General features: G+C 38.3%; 1 protein-coding gene across 2 annotated transcripts in view; it reads right to left on the bottom strand.

Annotated features, from left to right (window-relative positions):
• ZNF407 (zinc finger protein 407) overlaps positions 1 to 19,379 on the bottom strand; it is a 417,005-nt gene that overhangs the window by 373,953 nt on the left and 23,673 nt on the right. For both annotated transcript variants that reach the window (XR_009497175.1, XM_059893843.1), the window contains exons 2-3: positions 13,348 to 18,081; positions 7,930 to 8,044 (exon numbers count right to left, since the gene is read on the bottom strand). Coding sequence is in view for 1 of the 2 variants with exons in the window: in XM_059893843.1 (XP_059749826.1) it covers positions 7,930 to 8,044; positions 13,348 to 18,022 (4,790 nt within the window). In the remaining variant the exon portion in view is untranslated. The remainder of the gene's footprint in view (positions 1 to 7,929; positions 8,045 to 13,347; positions 18,082 to 19,379) is intronic.

The raw sequence follows: 19,379 nt of genomic DNA, 5'->3' as shown, positions 1-19,379 counted from the left end.
TCAGTCCTTCAAAACAACCATCCTTTGGTCCAGCTCAGTATACTCCTATAGCTCCTCAGCAGTAAACAGTACTTTTTAAAATTGAAAGGGAATAGCAAACCCAAAATAATTTTCTAAAAATTCATATACCTACAGAGTAGCATTAAACAGTGCTTGGAACTGTTCTTACTTGGCACTCTAAATACGTAGATAACAAAGACCTTATACTCATTCTTGGTAAAATGCTAAAGCAAGTGGCAGGGAGGGGAATAAAGGAGCTCCAGGGATGAGTGAAAGTGAACAACGGGTATGGAGACAGAACCCATAGAAACAGAAACCATTTACATACCCAAGGACTAAGAAGTAGGAGAGTAATACCCATTACGAAACAGTATATATATATATATTTTTTTTTTTCTTTAATTGATGGCTTCCTGTCCCAATTTACATTGCCCTGCCAGATGAACTGTGTATGGAAACAACTCTAACATCCGTTTTCAATGTATCAGTTGCATGCGGACATCTGCGGTATGGCCACGTAACTGTGTGTCCTTGTAATTATCATGTGGAACTATGCTGCATTAGGTTATATGGAACCGGTATTAACCTGTTTCCATTACAGTTATCCACAATCAACAGCATTCCTAATTAAAATTGTGAACAATGAAATTCTCTTAAAAATAATTCCCCACGGCCAATCCCCATGCCCCTTCATTCTGAAGTAGTAATTCACTTCCTGCCAGGCTCTCTATTTCCTCCCTTCACTGCTTATTCACAGTCTAGAAAACTAGGAAGAAAGTCAGACAAGAAAAAAAAAAAAAGTGATGGAAAGCAGAGGAAAAGGCCAGCATTCAGCACCGTAGCATGGCACAGTTTTGTGATCCGGCCCTGCCACCTGCCTCTTCCTTTACAATCCCACCTCAGGCAGAGCTGAAGTCCCTGCGGCTCCTGAACTCGCCATGCTCCTGGCTGAACCTCCCCAAAGCCCTGCCTGGAATGGGCTGCCCCTGGCCGCCTGCCTAACCCCCACTCACCATCACATCACGCTACCTAGCTGATGAAATATTTTTTGAATCGGCAACAAGATTCAGAAAAGACTTGGGCATTTCTTTACCTGAGCTTTCTCCCTCCATTTGCAGCGGATATCGTTTTGATCTTTTAACCCTAAAGACTAACAGCACATACTGATGCTCCATAAATATTTAATATTAAAAAAATCCCCCGCTTCACCCCTTCTAAGCACTTAAACTCCAGGAATTTCTCGCAGTGTTCTTAATATGCCATGCTATTCCATACTTCACTACTTTTGCTCTTTTGTTCCCTCTAATAAAAAAGTGTCCTTTTTTGCCTTGTGTATAAATACCTCCTCATCCTTCGAGAACCAACTCAACACTATCCTCTGAATGAAGCCTTTCCTGCTGCTCCCAAGCAGAGCTGGGTACCCCTCCTCTGTGGACCACCAGCCCCTGCTCTTTCCCCTGTAGTCTGCCTCTGAGTCTGTCTCTCCTACTTGGAGCGCGTGACCGCAGGGCCCTTGCACCACCTGGGCCTACTTGAAGAGGAAACTGTCAAGAATCTGCCCAATGGGAAATGAATGAATACCTGAATCAATGGTTGTACTTCCCTCCTATCTACATTTCCAGCACCTCCTCTTATTCAGTCTCAGACAAATCAAAGAGCAAAACCCTGTAGAAAGTAAAGGACTTTCAGAAACACATGAACAGGAAGAGGGAGGGAGAAAACAGGTTAACAATTTAAAAAAAAAAAAAAAAAATCACAGGACAGGCAAAGGAAACCAGAGGAGTAGCTGCCCTCCTGTATTTCACTCCTGGGATCAGGAGGGCTAAAGAATCCTGTGATTCCACAACAGAATTTTAAAGTCACCATGGAACATTTTAAAATAAAAATAAAGCAAAAATTACTTAAGTCACTGAGATAAGACCTTTTCACTGGAAAAGACTTTAGAGACAGAGGCCAATGTTTTCAACTACAACACCAACAAATGACAATGTATATTTTATTTCTATTTTCTTATGAGCTGATCACACTTACTGCCTTGGAATAAATCTATGACCCTACTCTTCCAAGGCAAAAATTCAAGAAAACACTATCACAAAAAAGGAGCACAGGATATGGTGGTGACGAAGATGCCCTCCTCTCCCTGTGAGGAGAGGCGGGAAACAGTTTCTTCTGTTTCTTCCCCGTTATCCTAACCATACCCCAGACTCTCTCCTGGATTTACAAAGCAGTTCACTAAAAAATATCCTAAATTGTACCTGAGAAAAAGTGTATTTTATTTTAATATAATAACCAAGATATCGCCTAGATTTTCAAAATAAAAAGTGATTTGTTTATAAAAAATATAAAATAACATCCATTCAGTATTTAAATGGTATTCCAAGGACTTCAACATCAGAGGAATAAACTAACAATGTACATTTGGTATTCCTCACTGACAGGAAGAGAGACAGCATTATGTGGGATTTTTAAATTTTCAAACTAAAGACAAAAATATACCATTAAACAAAAAGCATTAAAATATTATAGAGATAAAATATGTAACACATCCTTTATAACAAGAGTATTTTCATGTTAGTTTTGATGTTTTTTATAAAATTGAGAGATGCTGCCCTTTGTATGGTTACATGCATAATTTATGACATGATATAAAACAAACTTTTTCTATCTATATCTTTTTTTCTACGTCTCTTTAACCACAACAACTAGCTGAACCAAAAACTTATTTTATTTGGGTACATCTGTAGATATGATGGCTGTAATTAATTGTTCAGCTAAAAATGCAGTCCCATGGTGCTCTTAATGATTTAGGTATACACAGCTTTAGTTCTCAGAGCAGACTAAAAATAGTGATTTTAATTTATTCCTGCTGCCTAAAATTACGCACAACCATGTATTTTTAAATATTTCCAGCCCATAAAAATTACTAATTTTTGCCACTTGTGTTTATCTGCATTTAGACTTTGATTTGGATAAATTAAGCTCTCAAGTGTTCCTTGCTTTATGAAACTCTGCATGTTGTACACTTCAACACAAATAAATGACTTGTACCATTAGAGGTTTAAATAATGTAATGTATTTCATGCTCAGCCTGAAGCTGGATTCCAATGAAGTTGCTAATGCACGTAATGATTAAGTGTAACTCAAATACTAACTGTGTTGTTGAAAACATGACAGGCAATAATTTGGTCTATTATATTCTGCCATTTAATTGCCTAGTACAGACATTCTCTGACACGTTATGAAGCAATGATTTACAATTATTCAAGCTGCAAAGGTCAGAAAGTGACATTATAATCATCTACATAGAGATCCCTTCTAATGCACAAAAACTAGGTAATGCCACACACACACAAAAAAAGAGTTTTGCTGCATTAGTAACTTTCTATTTAAGGTTTCTTAAACCAACTATGAATAAACAGTTCATAAGCACATTAATACACAATAGAAAATGTCTAGAATCTTTTCATGAACCCAGAGGTGACAGATTTAGTAAATGCTCTATTCTCTCCTGATTAGGTAAGTACTACTCAACTGTTTATATACAAGATTCAAGACTAGACGCAGGGAAAGCGTCAGAAAATAACATAACCCCTAAATCATGCATACTGGGGTTTTTGTGAATAATGGCATACAAAAGTTAGGTATCATTTCCCAGGTTTACTGAAATCACAGGCTACTTACTAATTTTCTACTTAGTCTTTTTTTGTAGTAACTAGTAATGAAAAACAAAAACCGTAACCCAAGATGATCAATTTCACCCCTCTCATCCTAATGGAAAGACAATAAAATCTTCACTTTTTTAGGCACTTATTTCTATGATACTAACACGTTCAATTTGTAACAACTCAAGTGCAATAAATTATCAACACATAAAGAACAATGCGGAAAAATAATAAAATTATTTAAAACAACACTTTAATATGAGAAAAGTGAAACAGAGAGAGACCCAAAAAAGAGAAAGAGAGAAAGAGACTGAATACCAGAATATTAAAATAAAATACAGTGCAAGCAATTTTTTAGAATAATGTAAGTCTGAGCAAAAGCAGAAAACAAAAGTGGCTGGGGGCTGGAAGTTACAGCTATCACATGCTAGAGAAAACAACTAGAGAGAAAAAAAATAAGTACAAATTAAAATCAGTAACTAAAACAACAGATATTACAAAAGCAGAGAAATAAAGAAAAGGTACAGTTAAAAGGAAGGAAACAGTGGTCTACCATTACTAGCCCATAATTTAACGCCATCACTAAAAATACTTTTACTCTCAGGTTTACCATCTGTACAATGGGGTAATAAACATGAGATAAACAATCTCATGAAACTGAGATCAACAAATGAAACGACTGCTAATTAAGTTGTACACTAAAACACAGCACTGCTTAAATACTATTTATTAAGGAGAGTATTATAATATACACTAGTGTGTGTGTGTATGTGTGTACACACACGGAGGAAGAGATTATTAAAATAAATAAATAAATGAATTTAACAAAACATGGCTTCCACAATGATGTTCTTAAGCCACTGAGATTTTTAAGTTCTTGACTACTGAAAAATAGCAAACGTAAAGATCACAGACTTAGTAAAAATGTGTTTACCTATTTTTAAACATATGTTCCCAACAAAATTATTAACTTCTATATAAGGTGCTTTCTATTATTTTTTATTTTCTCCCCCACTAAGCCCTATGTCCAACCCATAGCACATTTTCATGTTAACTGTCCATCAAGTGCTAAATATAAATTCACCTATATTCTATAAAATTCCTCTTGAGGTCATGCTCAGAAGTAAGAAAAACATTAAGAAACTGTAATTCAAAAAGTGCTCCTCCTAAAAGTGAAAGTAAAATGAAAGGCTTTTAAATGAAGTTATCTATAACATGTTCTTCAAACAGGAAGTGCAGAGCAATACATTTTTGAAACCTATACCCTGACATAAGCATGTAAACCATGGGTAAACAAAACTTAAATCTTGAATTCTGAATCCCAGCTAGCATTAGGAATTAGACATCGAATACAATACATTCAGCCTCTTTGGTCAGATAACTTAAATCCATGATATACTGTAGCTAAGATTTGCCAATGAGGGGAACAGAGAGATCTTAAAATTGAGCTTAAAAATTCAAAGAAGATCAGTGTAGGTTCAAACAACTGAAATAAAAGTTTAAAAGGCAGTTTTTATTAAAGGAGTAGCTAATGCACAACCCTTAAATTAAGCCTTAGTAAATAATATATGATACGTATTTGATGAGCACCTAAAATCTTAAAGACATGAAAAAGAAGTCACACAACTACAAATAAACTGCAACATTCATACTGAGGTCTTTTCAACAAAATGTACTGTTTGTTGTTTTCACCAATTTCACCATAGAATATTAGATTTTTTCAAGAGGTTACTAAGGAAAAATAGTACAACACTGTGAGTAATAATTTCACTTTAAAAATGTGCCTGCCCCACTGTTTTCATATATTATTATTACTCTAACAGAACTGTTTGAAAAACCGTTTATTTCTTACAACTCAAACAGTGAAGGGGTTATTAGTAAAATTCTAAAACAGACACTAAGATACTAACTACTGAAGAAAAGAAAACATAGTGCGAGACCTTCTGTTTGTGACAAAATTATAGAGTTAATGTTCCTGAAAGATCACTTCACCTTTTAAAGCATGATTTTTTAAAAGGTAAAATTTATAGCAATTACAGCTAATGAAGAAATGCAGCATGAGCTGCTTACGTTCAGGAACTAATAGGTCCACTGAGCATTTCTAAGATTATTTAGCCATCAATGATAATGAATTGACATTGTCAGTAATGTTAATGTACCAGTGCTCTCTACTGCCACTAATCTGATAGCCAATTCTCTCTTTTTTTTAACGTTTTTCACTTTAATTTTTAACCTACATTCTGCTCTATCCCTTTGAAACACACGGAATACAGAACAACCTATGATACTTTTTCTTTAGTATCAAAGGGTATTTAACTCATTATTGTTCTGTGTCAACTACATAGGTCGATAGGCATTCTGCAGTTTACTGAAACTCTTCAGAATTTTTAGCTTCACTGTAAAAATATCTACCCTGTACAAATAACTGTTATGTGACTTTTAAATCAAATTCACATAAAAAAATTAAGAGAACTATTATTTCTTGGCCAAATAAAATTCAACGACTATTGTAATTTTAAGAGATACAATTTGGGAATCTAGATTGCTTTTTCTATGTGTACACACACACGTAGACCTCTCTGACAGCCGTATAAAACTCAACATAGCTACATGTACTTATAATTCTTTACTTGGGAATCACTATATAAACCATTAGTACAACATGCCAGTTGCACATGCTAAGCAATGAGCTAAGCAAGTGTGCACTGCTCAAATCACACAACCAAAGCCAGTCAATCAGACATTGTTTTTGACGCTACATATGTCAGAAACTGCTCTCTGAAAGTTTCTTCTTCTCTTTCCAGGTTTTGGTAACGCTAATAAAAAATGAATGGAATTAGGTTTCTAATAACATAGTATGCAAAAATTATTTACTTATTTTGCAGAAACGAAGAAGAAACTGCTTATTGTCATAGCACAAATTTTCATTGGAGTCAGGGCCTTCCTCTTTCCTATAACTCACATGGTAAAAACAATAAATGAGGTATCTTTTGAAATTCCAAGACCTGGAGCAATTAAATGAACCATGTGGCACTCGACCCTTGCAGCTAAAATCAGTAGCAACAAAACTCATTCTCCCACTGATCTTCAGGGGGCTTTAGGGCAAAGGTTCATCTTCATTTACTTTAGCTCCAAGTCACTGAACCATCAATTCTGCCAATGAATAAATCACAGGCCATGGTTAATAGAACTGCTTGCAAAGTTATTTGTAAAACTATCTTAAGGGTCAAAAAATGCAACTGCATCCTGGGATGAAATGTACAGTCCATCAAAAAACAGAAACTGCTTTTGACTTAAAAGACATTTACATAGTAGTGCTAACCAAAAGAATCTTCCACTGAAAAAATAAACCTAATATAACATGTGCACATTGCATAATTTAATTGAATCTGAAGTGTTTTGTGTGAATTAACCATGAGAACTGCAGGTTCCCCAGGTTTCACATAAAGTGTTTTTATATGATGCACTTATTATAGTTAATTTCTCTAGCATAACAGCATTAAAATATACTTTTAATCAGAAGTAAGGTATTAAAATCCAGCTCTGAATGTCCTATGATATACCATAGATGTCATGGCATTTTAAAACCTTTAAAACATTTCTGCTAAATTAATTAGTGTTGCATTAAGGCGTCTCATTGCTTCCTATTAAATGCAACACATTTGAGTGACAATTAAACATTGTGAATGATTCTTTAGAGGAAAGAGCCATTAACTAAAACAGGAAAACAACAAGTTTTGAAATAACGTTACACAAAAACCTACATTATACACTGGTTTTTTAAGCTTCATCCCCGCAATAATCAGTTCTCTGAAATTAAATCTTTTTCTGCTTTTTTCCTTATAGAATGTGTCCAATGTATCCAAAGAACCATTAATGTGATTAAAATTAAAGCAGTATAGCAAAAGAAAAAAAAATACATACATATACAATCCTAAAGCTATATTATGTATTTTTTTATGTCTTTAAATGGAATTTACACTTCTCTCTGGCAATATGAATGAACATCCTATAATTTAGTCAATTTACAGATTACAGGTTCAAATTGACCTTGTAGCCCATAAAATTGCTCATCTTCAGTACAGGATTAGAAGTGGGAGAAGAATGTCATAACTGTGTTTAAGGAATTTACCATAACAATGGAAAGAAGGATACGCATGCATAATTTTAGCCACTCTTACTCGTATCCGTTTTGAATTCTGAAACAATGGATATCCTGCACATGCTTCCTGGTTCACCACGGTAGAGACGGTTTCAATTTACTCACCCACAGACATGACACTTGTATTCCCTCATCCCAAGGTGCCTTTTGACATGGTTTCTGGCATCGCCAAGCTGAGCTGTTGCAAAATGGCATATCTTGCACTTGAATGGTTTTGATCCTAAATAAATTTAACATAAAGTATGATTTGAATTTGAATAATACATTACTGATAAAGTTCTAAAAGAGGCCCAGATCTTAAATCATACTTATAATCTAATTACAAATTTCTGTCCCCAAAATGGAATACCTGCATTCCTTTCTAACTTGAACAGACATGCATTCCACAATTATTCCACCAAGAAGACTTTAATGTTCCAATGAGTATTTCTAACTTTCAATAACATTTCTAAAATTTAAAGTCAAAGGTGATACACCTGAGCAGTACTAAGCAGGTGAGATGAGCTACATAATTTCAAATATTTTTCTTACAATTCACAAAAATAGCTTTAAAAGTCATTTAACATTTTAAATGGAACATTTTTAAAACATAAATGTATACAGAGTAGCTGATATTTTTTTTAAATATATTTATTATCAAATAAATTTCTCAGTGGCCACATCCCCGTTCCCTCATATTTCTACAGCTTTGAATTTTTTCACATTAAAATTTCAGTTCTTTTTCTAACATTTATCCCAAATTATTCACGATATTACTCTTTCAATACCATAAAATATAAGAATATATAGTGGATAAATTACTTGCTTTTATGATCATTTTAGAGCCAAAAATCTGTGATGATTCAGCAAATCAGAATTACTGACATTTTGGCTATTGTTGATTTCAAGAACAAATATTTCAACATAAAAGGCACAGTACCAACAATTTTTTTATTTCATAAAGAAATAAGATTAATCTATACTCAAAAATGAGGAGACAAAATTATTTCAGAGTCCACAAACTTATTGTCAGTAACAGGTAGATTCTAACTGGAACATAGTTACTAATTGATAATCAGTACCCATATTAACAAGAAGCAACACTCTTTCAAAGTGTAACACGTATATACCATTTTCTAACTCTCACCTTTAAATCCTCAAGAAAATAAAATCATAAAAAAAAAAACAGTTTAAAATTGGTACAATGTTTCCAAATTTTTCATAGCATGTTTAGTACCTACTTGGTGAAGCACCTCTTCTAATATAGTTAGACAGAATATGAAATATGTGAACTTTAATAAATATACAAAAAGAGCTCAAATAAAAATGTTGCAGTAAATCATTTTTGATCAATGGAACTTTGCACAATGCCCTTGAAAAAAAATCCTCCAAGAATACTCTGTTGAAATTGAAGCACTCAGTAAAAAATTTTAGAGTCTTAAATTTCAATTTAATTCCCAAAAGCTGACAAAAAAAGTGAAGCATTTAATTTTAATCTTCTAACAGAAATAAAAAAGTCAACAGTACTAAGCACGGGCAGACAAGGTTGAATATTTCACAGTTCAAAGACAATGAAGCCAGATCTTCTAATACTTCCATTTCTACTGTTAGAAGTAGAGGTAAAATATATTTAGCACCTGAATGGTTATATCTAGTCAGCTTTATATGTTTAAACGTCAAAAGCAGGTTGAGACTGCAGCTTACAGCAATCACATTCTATCAGTCACATTAGAAACTACAGTTTATTTAAATGATTCTGATAAAACTAAGCCTATCACTACTTTGAAACATTTCATCTTGACACAGCATTCTATAAAGGGACTTGTAAAAGAAAAGAGTGAGAAGAACCAATTTACCTGCACTTTAAATTAAACTGCATTAAAGGTAATTAGGAAATTATTAATCAACAATAACATCAGGACTCTAAACGAAGAAGATAAAGCTCTCTCAACACGTGTATTATTACAATTTTGGTGAAAGGATCCAAAATATCTCGTGACTCAAGCCCTTGTGTGCTCGCTCTGCACTACAGGGCGTGCGTTCCTCTGTGTGGCGGCACACGGGCCACGGGGGCCGGACACAGACCTTCAGCGCTTTCAGTGGACTGTCCGTGGCTCCCTGGTGGAAACCGCAGTTCCTTGGGGTTTCAGCCGTCACTGCTGGTGTGCTGACAACACGTCCACGAGTCACCCTGTCGACTGTTTCCATGTAGAAATCACGGAGGCCCTGACTACTTTTTGTATCTTACATGCAGAGATGTGTTAACATCTCCTTTCTGGCCATAAAAATTCTAATACTATGGGACATGGGGTAACATTTTTCTGTATAAGAAAACAAGAAATGTCCCATTTTTTTTTTTCCTAACTGATAGCGTTTCCATTTTTAAGCCTGCTAGGCCCATTCCAAAATGAATCCAGGCATAGTACTTTTAAGGCAAAATGTGTAAAGCCATATATTTCTAAATTTGTCTCTCAGGCATATTGAGACTATTATAAACTGTCAATATTATTTTAAATAGTCCCACTCCATGCGACAGCACTACCCTCAGTAGTTTTTGTTTTGTTTTGTTTTAATTTGGCCTGTGAGGTTTTCTGAGAGGGGAAAATGGAAGAGGGTCTCTAGCTTTCTGGCACCTGGCGATGCTACCTAAAGAACTCCAAAGACTTTAACAACAAAGCCTCCCCCCAGACCTGCACTGGCCTTCCCCAACTTCATTCACTGCCAACTGCATACATGGATGTGACACTGACACTTAGGGAATCAAAAGAAGACTTTAGGTCTTAAAGAATCAAGTAAGATGGATATAACCCATTATCTAATTAATGCTTCTCCACTCCACAAGCCTCCCTACACTGAACACTTCCCTGGTTCCTCTGCTCATCTGTTTACTCCTTCATTCAACAAACAGCGCTGAAAGCCAGCGCCACATGGGGGTGAAGCAGTGAGCAAAGCAGAGCCCCTGCCCTCACTGCGCTTAAACTCGACGCACTAACTCCCCCTAACCGCCTCTTCCCAAGCTGATCTGGCTTCTAAACCGTCACTTATTAAGGTACAAACACCACCAGCCCTAACGTTCTCCCACGTGTGGACATTTCCAATTAGCGCCAGGGACCAGCACGCTCTGAACAGGAAGTTAAGGGCTTCAGACAGTCTTCCGACTTAATGACCTCTGGTATAGGAAATTAAAGCTCTAACTACCAGAACAATGCCGGAGAGAAAATGAACAGCTTTTCCTGTATTACTAACGCAAAGGGAAGGAGACGCTGCTCTTTCTGGTCATGCGGATGGCTTCATACCAGCGAGCACTCAGGAAAACTCTGGGAGGCTTTTTTCCCACAATCCTTGATAACCAAAACTCATTTGTTTCTTCTAGTGCTGCTTTTATCGTGTTAAGAATGGGAAGAAAAGGTTACATAAAACATATAGTAAATCACAAAATATGAAAACAGGGATTGGAAGAATAAGCCCTTTTCCAGTTAACCATTAATAACAGTCCCTGAATTACTATTTCATGGACATAAGCAAAGTATCAGAGAAGCAATTCATTTTAAGATGCCCCCAGGAAAAAAAACAACAACAACAACAACAACAACAAAAAAAAAAACCTTGGATTAAAACCTGCAGAGCAACCTCCCCCCAAAAAATGACTTGCAAAATTAAAATGCAAGCTGGCACTGGGGACTCAGGAAGAGTGCTCTTTGTGGTGCCTCAGAACACAATAAAAATGTACTTGCTGATAAGCCAACAGGAGATGTTAAAAAGTATGCTAACTTTTACTAAATGTTACAATCAATGATGTAACTTATATAAGTAGGGTTACTCTGTCACATATTGATAGTTACCTCACTTTCACATCCACATTAACTTGATTTTAAATGCAATTAATACATATAGTCAAGGAAGACTAATGGACTACATTCTGCACTTAACCTGGTGGACATTTTCAAATGGCACAAGTGACCAGTGCAAACCTATTTTGCATTGTAAACGACTAAATAAATCTTAATGGATTAAGAATGATCAGCTATCAACACACAAGGGAAATTAAGTGCTGAAATGCCTACATTGATTATTTTAAATTATTAGCCTTACTCTGTTCTTGAATTTGTATGCTTTTAGTGAGCTTTAACACATTTACAAGACTTATTGACTATAATTACAAGAGAATTCAAGTAATGGACACATCAATTATAAGCAACATGTCTTGACCAGACAGTTGCATAAAGAATTCTAAAAAGAGCTCCATTAGCATCTTCCTCTTAGTTTTATTCAGTTTTATCTGCCTTAAGAGGGCATGTTAAGAAAGAACCTATTTTCTGCACACATGAACGAGCCTGATTTCTAAAACCATATCATTTCAGAAAGTGAGCGGCAACACGGTACCGACAGAGGTATTAATAAGGCCAACAAATAAGTATTCGACCTTACTCTCCAGGAGTGGTTCTACTACATGGGAAGAGCTGGGACCAAGAGTACAATGTTTATATTTACCTAGATTAATCTTATGCAGGTTGCCCTGTTACTTTCTTCAACGAAAAACTTTTATCTATCTTTAATCACCCTAAACTATTAATAATGTTTCATACCCTTTTGTCTTCCTCCTTGTAACCGTGCACTAAGTTTCAAAAACTGCATGAATTTAAAGTATAGCTTTAATAATAAGCCATTATTTAAAAGTACAGTAAAATAAACCTTACAGTTTTAATGAAAATATGTTCATTGAAATGTGAATTTATTATTCAAATCCACTCATAAATTCAACCATGGAGACAGAACTTGTCTAAGCAGAGCACAATGATTTAGAAAAGCTGTCCATTTAAAATAAAGAATGTATGGCAGGTTTACAGAAACAGTGCAGCGAATTTTTACATAAATTTAGAATAGTGGCTTATGTATTTTCCACAAAAAGTTTTTTTAAAAAATTTCTACCTAAAATTGAACATTAAAACGGAACACTACATGTGACAGCACAGAAACTAAATCAAGTGCTACCTCCATGCAAACCAAATCCCTAGGACGTATTAACTTTGAAAAGTGTTGGCTAATTTTGATCCTTGAAAGCAGAATCTTGTTGCCTGGGAGTTACACTTTGGGATATAAACTATCTGGCAATGAATACATTTAAATCCCTAAAACTGTAAGAAAAGTTTCATATTCCACTCCTCAAAAGCCACTTAATATGTCCTCTGAAACCCAAAGTGCCACTTGGAAAACCAAACAACTAGGACTTAGAGACAACTGAAAAGCTGTGAGAGACAGGAATTTAACAAACGCCATCAGAGGGACCAGGCTTCTTGATAAAAGAAATCTGCCAAACATCGTGCCTTTGGAATCACTAAGGCTCAATTAATTACCTTTAGAAATGTTAAGTGTCAACAAAGACTATGGCAGCGTCCAGAGCCACGGGGCAGTGGGAGGTGAACCGGGTGGAGGCCGACTGGCAAATGCAGTTAAGGACTCCACATTCGGGTGGGAACAAATGTCCGAACTCTGTCACTCCTCTGCACCTGGTGGGTAAAGAGAGGTTTGCTGCACTTTACATACCTGTGTGAGTGCGAATGTGTGCTAGGAATGCCATCGAATTGCTACTGCGACACATCTTCCCACAATACTTGCAAACGTTCCCCTGATTTTCCTCTCTCTCGCGGTTGATTTGCTCAGTGTCTTCCACTATGTACTTATTCACCTCTCGGAGCAGTTCCTCATGCTGCCCTTTAATATGCAGAAATAAATTCTGTTCAGAATCAAAGGGCTCTGTACACTTGACACATTTAAAGGTGGCCCCTCCCTCGGGAAGCTCCTCGACGCTGGCCTGTTCATTTCTCATGTGACCAGCACTGGCCAAATGCTGATGGAGGTTGCTCTCCGTGTAGAAGGACTTTCCACACAGCAGACAGTGGAAGTGCTTCTCTTTTGTAGGATGTTTCATGGCTATGTGAACATTCAGTCCACTCAAACCATCTGCTAAGAAGCCACAGTCATCACAACGAATTCGTGTGGATTCCACAAAGGAACCGCTGTCGGTTTTCTTCTTTTTCACACCTTGAGCACAGTCCTTTAAGGGCAACTCACTCATTCTCACTCCTGCTGCTATAAGCCCCTCTTCAGACTGGTCTAACAGGTCCCCATCTTCGGGGTTCTTTATCCTTATGATGGAAGAATCAAACCGGCCAAAACTGTACACGGCTTGTCCTTTATCATCAATACTGATTATAGTTTCATAAACATCAGTATTTTCAACGGTGCTATCAGAAGCTGGACCATCCTCTTCCAAAATTATTTTACTTTCATGTTGGGAATTCATCAGAATCTCCTTATTCTCTAGAACGGGATCTTCTGGCACATCTTTCAAATCCCCTGAACTCTGCACACTTCCAACTTTGTTCTGACCACTGCTACCCAGGTTGAGCGCTTCTCCAGTTACTCTCAGCATAGTGCTCTCAGCCGAATGCTCTCCTTCTAGAGCCCCGGGGCGCACACGTTTGCCAAGGACTTTATCTGCCTTGTCCCCTACGTTTCCGCCATCACTCTTGCAATGTGTGTTTGGATCACTGACGTCATTCAACATACTGTGGTTTTTCTTTGCTGTCTCATAATTCAAAGCTGAGCTTCCTGAATTTTCATTCTGAAAGTTGCCTGGGGAGCCATAATTAGAAGAAATATTAAGGGACACCATCTCCTCCGGTTTCATAACTTTATCCTTGGCAAGGGGCAGCTGGAAAGCTTCACAAAAGGAATGATCTTCGCTGAGATTAGATTCTTCCTCAGTCTCAATTTCTACAGAGCCAGGAGCGCAGAGTACTTTGGACATATCTAAATTAGTATTCTCATCCAAAATAGAACAATCAGCGGCATTTCTAGTTTTGAGAGTTTCAGAGGGTTGGTCTGAAATTATCTGAAATTCTTCAGAACTTTGCTGATGCTGCCCTTCAGGAATAATGATGGTTCTGGACATTTCTGCAGAACTGGCTTCTACGTTAGAAGAGTTCAGGTAAGACTGCCTTTTCATCTTATGTTTTTCTGTTGCTGCGTGCCTGGTCATCTCCCGCCGAGTCACAGCATAGTAATCACACGCCATGCAATAAAACGCAAACTCTCTTGTATGTTTCCGTTTTATGTGCAGTTCTAGAGAAGCAGAAGAGTAAGCGTTAAACTCACAGTGCGCACATTTGTTGTCTCCTGTACCTGCGTCATCTCCCTGGGAGCAGGCATTGCCCTGATGGATAAGGTCCTCTGGTTCTAGAGACATTTGTTCCTTTTTCTCAAGAATGTGACCGTTAGTTTCCCCATCTGTAGAATGAAATACGTTCTCAACGTCGACTTCAACTGGATTCCCTTGCTCTAGTACTGGCTTTTCCGAAACGGAGGTGTCTGCTTCAGCTGACTCGTTGGCAGGTACATCCGAAACTGCTGAAGTGGTGTTCTTCCTACAGGCTTCAAGGTTACCCCCTTCCGGGCCAACAATGATATCTGAACTTGGTTTTCCACTCGCTTCTATTTCTACACGTCCTTTATGTTTCTTGGTGGCACAGTGACGTTCCATGTCTCCCTTAGTTACAGTATAATACTTACACACTTTGCATAAATAACTGTACTGGTGACTGTGTTTTCGTCTAATGTGCACGGTCAAGTTTGTAATACTCGAGGCCAAAAGACCACAATGTGAACACGTCCGTGAGATGTTACCTTTAGGTCTCCCTCTCTTTGGGGCAGTGGTCAAAGCTAATTCAGCCTCTTTGGTGATTACACCAGATTGTGGCAGTTCCTGGGGAAGGAGCATGCTCTTGTCGAGACAGCCATGCTCCTGGAATTGCACACCTTCCACATGGCCTTCTATCCTTCCATTCCCAGAAACGGTAAACTCTTCTTTTTTGTCATTTGCACCTATGCAGACCCTTTCAATACATTCTTCAAAGCTTAAGCCAATATTATTTTTCTTAGCATTTTCAAGATGCTTGCTTCTCTTAATGTGTTTCTCCATTCCTTCTTTGCTCAATGAGTAAAGATTACATGCCTTACAAAGAAAGTGATAGTCTTGACCGTGGCGGAGTTTTATGTGTCTTGTGAGAACAGTGGAAGATCTTGTTTTATAAAAACACTTCTTACACTGAAACTGAGGCTTATTCGCATGTCTTACTTCATTTCCATGGCTTACCCTGGACTGAACTGGTTCTTCCTGAGCTGCTTTTCCTGACTCACTCACAGAATCTTTTGTATTTTCTGATTCTAAAGTACTTAAAGGTAAAGTCTGTAAAACCAAATCATTGTTAAATGATTGAGAAGTCTTTGGCTGACCCAACAAGTGAATGTGCTTCTCAGTTGTTTTGTGTTCCTCCATGTCTTTCTCAGACGAGAAGAACAGATTACAAGGCGTGCAAAGGAAACCCCTACTGTGCTTTTCCTTCATGTGGTCTCTCAGGTACATTTCATTCAAGCAAGTAAAGGAACAACACTGACAACTGAGGCCGGGGGCGGTCTGCTGATGCTGGTGATTGTGCGAGTGTGCAGCCAAGTCCCTCCGGGACGCACTGGAAAAGCCACACGTCTGGCACTGAGACTGCATCTCTTCTGCGTGGCACCTCTTCACATGGATTTCCAACTCGGTCCTGTTTGTGGCTGTGTGTCCACAGTCTGTACACGTACACAACACCTGGTCGTCAGAAGGCGGCCTCACCGCCAGCGAGTCAAAGGAGCACGGGAGATGGGAGCTTCTCCTGTCTTGCTTCAGGTCCTGGGTCTCTGCAGACATGACGCACAGACCCTGGACGCTGCCACCGGTTTCTGCATGCTGAGGTGTTGACTCGGCAGCACTTGTTTTCATCTGTGTTCTAAAGTGTTTCAAACACAGCCTCTGAGTTTCAGTAGTGCCTCTTTTATTAATTCCTAAAAGAGTGAACCTTTTCTTTGCCTGGCCCCTTAAGGCGAAAGTGCCACTGCGTCGTCGGAAGCTGCTGCCCAGCAGGAGGATGTTCCGCTCAGGTCTGGGTCTTGAGGCTGTACTGACACCGTGGGCCGCCTGGAGGATGTTTCTGGTAGATTCCAATTGCTCTAGGAGACCCTCTGAGGTGACTGAGTCTCCTAACTTTTTACTCTGGTTTTCGGGATTCCGAGGTATATCGAGGGAGGTTACATTTTCTTCAACAATCTCTACTTTTTCTGGCGAACAATTCCTGGATGGCATCATTTCAACCAGCAACTCACTGCCACTTCCACTTTGTTTAGAAATGCTTCCTCTGAAATCTTTAAATTTGCTTCCAACGTTTCGTAATCCTTTTGAACCGCCATTCTTTGTTACTGGCTTAGACGCTCTTGGCTTTGTGCGAACACTTGTTGTTCCCATGGGACATGGCTTCTTAGGAAAAGGCTGTTTGGTCAAGATCTGTACAAACCCTCCACGAGCAGCAAGGTTCTGACGCCGGAGATGTGTTTTGCCGAGACAGTGTGCGTTCAACAGGTTCTCCTCCACGCACTGAAAGCCACAGAGGTCACAAGAGAAGACCCTCTGCGGCCCGTGCGCCTGCCTGACATGCACATGCGAGGCCGCGCTGCTCCCCGCTTTGTGGCCACAGGGGCCGCACGCGTGGTCCTCAGGCTGCTGCACGTGACACTCGGCGTGCTTCTCCAAATCGGATCGGGAAGCAAACGAGTGACCACACGCGCCGCACTGCAGAACTGCATCCACGCTTCTGAGGGTACCGCTCGCACGCATCTCGTTCCGGGAGAAGGGAAGCTCTCTTCCTGGATCAAGGAAAACCATTTCCTGAGCGGGCTTCTTCTCAGCGTCTGTTTCCAGAGAAGCAGCGTCCGTGGGGCTAACGTTGCAGGGGGCGGCGAAGGCACCAGGAAGACACACGCCTCCATCAGGGTCACTCAGGAGGGCCCCCGCCCCTGTCCTTGCCAACGGGACACCCGCTTCCGGGCCGGCGCCCTCAGGCCTCTCTGACCCACGGATGCCCAGCTCTCCCGACTGGAGGGGCTCTGCCTCAGCTAACTTCATTCTCTTGGAAGCGTGTTCATTTCCATCGTTCTCCACGACAGCGCTGTCAAAGTCTGATGACTCTAAAAAACCTCTTTTGCTTGTGGAACTCTCAGAGGAATCTGCTATCACCTCAGATACAGGCCCACAATCTACATCCTGGGGTGAACTACTTCTCAAGTCTTCTGCGTCTTTGTTTACACTGTCATCCTCATCATTCTCTGGTTTCTTCTCAGTATCCATCACTAATAAAGTGCTGATGATGCTTCTCGTGTCGGGGTGGCTCACTGGGCACACCTAACCTGGGAAGAAAATAAAAACGGCATAAAACCTTTGAACATAAAGAAAAGACACACAAGTTAGTCCAAAAGTCGACATAAGGTGGCACACTAGATGAAAAATATCATAAAATTAGCCTCGAGGTCTTCTTTACATTGAGATGGATTTGATCGCGTGTGCAAAGTCCTTTATGAAATTCATGAAATCAGATTTGGGGCATACCACATCGTCATACTGCTGACTCAGGAAGCAATGCTACACCACTTTGATAGAAAAAGTAATTTTCAACCAGCTCACAAAAAAACTCCCATGTTTTAATTCTTTTTACTGGTACATTTCAATTTACTACTTTAAAAAAAAAAAAAACAAAAAACAAAAAACAGAGAAGCCCTCTTTTCAAAGTACATTTCTGTGAACTCCCATTCTGTAAAACAGATTAAACAAAAACTGCTGTGATACAAGTCAGGGAGCCAGCCCTCCCCCTCTTTAGCTTCCCAACAGAAGCCCAAGTCCCAGTGTAAAAAAACATAATTTTAAAACAACTGCTTCATCCTCTTTCCCTAGAGCAAAGAGTCTGAGTATCATCCTTCTAAGTATATCCTAATTAACAACATGCATATGCTCATCACACATCATGGTTCATGTTCAAGCACTGTTGCCAATGAACAGCCACTCCTGTTCCAGCTGTCAATCACCAATTTCTTCATCTAACAGTCATTTTGTGTTGTCTGAAGGTTAATAGGTTAAGGTGAAATGTCACTGATAGAGTAGAATTAATAACGTAAATTTTAGCGGGGGGGGGGGAAGAATTTTATTGAAGAAAATGTTTTAAAATCAATAACATTTATTTTTCATTATGCTATTTAATTCAATTAAAACATATCATTTTCCATTTACTTTACACCATGAATAGAATTCTCAGCCAAATGCCATTTGATTTGATGTTAATAAAAAGTATTATTCATCAAGTATTATGGCCTCAAAGCTAATGGTAACTATTTTTAACTATTTTAACCATTTTTTTTTGTTTTTTTGTCACGATGACAAACCAAATGAAGGCTGTTGTTCTGACTCTGCTAAAAGTAGGGACTAGAAATTATACATAAGATAATGACACCAAAAGCATGAGTAACAATAGAAAAAATTAATAAATTGGTCTTTATCAAAATTAAAAGCTTCAAATGACATTATCTTCAAAGACCACCAAAAAGAAGTGAAAAGACGAGCTACGGGATGGGAAAAATGTTCTGCAAATCAATATCTGATACAGGACTTAATCTAGAATATATTAAAAAAAAACGTATAACTCAATAATTTTTTA

Source organism: Balaenoptera ricei, chromosome 14 (assembly GCF_028023285.1).
Source record: "Balaenoptera ricei isolate mBalRic1 chromosome 14, mBalRic1.hap2, whole genome shotgun sequence".
NCBI lineage: Eukaryota > Metazoa > Chordata > Mammalia > Artiodactyla > Balaenopteridae > Balaenoptera > Balaenoptera ricei.
The sequence above is the reverse complement of the archived record's forward strand: the minus strand, read 5'-3'. Positions and strand labels throughout refer to the sequence as shown.